The 1,183-nt window shown below is 36.0% G+C and overlaps 1 protein-coding gene across 1 annotated transcript in view; it reads left to right on the forward strand.

Moving 5' to 3' along the window:
• Positions 1 to 1,183, forward strand: part of LOC105000987 (serine/threonine-protein phosphatase with EF-hands 1-like) — a gene marked incomplete at both ends in the record, with an annotated part of 5,563 nt that overhangs the window by 941 nt on the left and 3,439 nt on the right. Inside the window, one exon of the mRNA XM_010857105.1 lies at positions 208 to 357. Within this exon, the coding sequence (XP_010855407.1) occupies positions 208 to 357 (150 nt within the window). The remainder of the gene's footprint in view (positions 1 to 207; positions 358 to 1,183) is intronic.

Here is a 1,183-nt window from a genome sequence, read left to right on the forward strand (position 1 = left end):
GAGGGGCAGTCTCTTCCCCTGGGTCAGCAAGTCAAAGTATCAAAAAAAGAGAATTAAAAGATGATTCATGCATGCTTGTTGGTTAGTGTGTCCATCCTGACCTAGTTTGGGTGGCATGAAAACTGTTGGTTTTTGTCCATATGTTGGGACTATTGAGTAAAATTGAACCTATCAGAAAAACAAACTTACTCAAGCTCTTACTTACAGCTGCATGGAAAAAAAATCTTACAAATCTTGGAAGAGGTCTATACCTGGCTCCCAATTGGTACAATCATTGACAATGAAGTCCTGGTCATACATGGAGGGATATCAGAGTCCACAGACTTGAATTTACTCCACCGTATAGAAAGAAACAAAGTAAGAAGCAATGTTTGCATGAATGTTGTCTCAGATTTACAAAGGGATACATACCTCCTTTCATGTATTGTTTTATATAGATTTGTTTTAGTGATTGCTATAACTCTGAAAAAATGAGTAAAAATTTTAAGAAAATCCATGATTGAGTGATAAAGAACTAAATTGATAACTTCTATGCATAGAAAAAATATTTTTAAAAATTCATGGTGAAAGTGGGAAAATATTGGCATTTCATAATTGTTTCTAAAAGTGAAAAATCTTGATTTTTGAAAAGTTAAAATTTCTAATTAATCAATGTTGTGGTAAAATATACCAACATAAGTTTACCACTTTAACCGTTTTTAAGTGTGCAGTTCAGTGGCATTAAGTACTTTCACATTATTGTGCAACTGTCACTACTGTAACCACCATCTATTTCTAAAACTTTCCATTTTCTGAAACTGAAAATACCCATTAAACACTAATTCCCAATTCCACCTTCCCCAGCCCTTGGCAGCCACCATTCTGTGTTATAGCTCTAAGAATTTGACTCCTCCAGGAGCCTTTTAGAAGTAGAATCATACAGCAGTTTGTTTCTGAATTGGTGTGATTTCCCATATGTATTCTAAATGGCTCATATTTTTTTTAAGGGGGGGGATAGTTTAATATTTTAAACTTAAGTAACCATATTCAATACAGCAGAAGCAAAGCAGGAATATATATTGACCCTCTGAGGGAAGTGGCTGTGTGGAGCCTGAAGCTCTGAGGCTTAGTGAAAGGCTTCTTTGGTGGGGCTTTGCAGAGTGACTGGAATTGCCTTCTGCCTGTCAAGAGCACAGCCAATGCC

The sequence above is a fragment of the Bison bison genome, unplaced genomic scaffold (assembly GCF_000754665.1).
Source record: "Bison bison bison isolate TAMUID 2011002044 unplaced genomic scaffold, Bison_UMD1.0 scf7180017854624, whole genome shotgun sequence".
Taxonomy (NCBI): domain Eukaryota; kingdom Metazoa; phylum Chordata; class Mammalia; order Artiodactyla; family Bovidae; genus Bison; species Bison bison.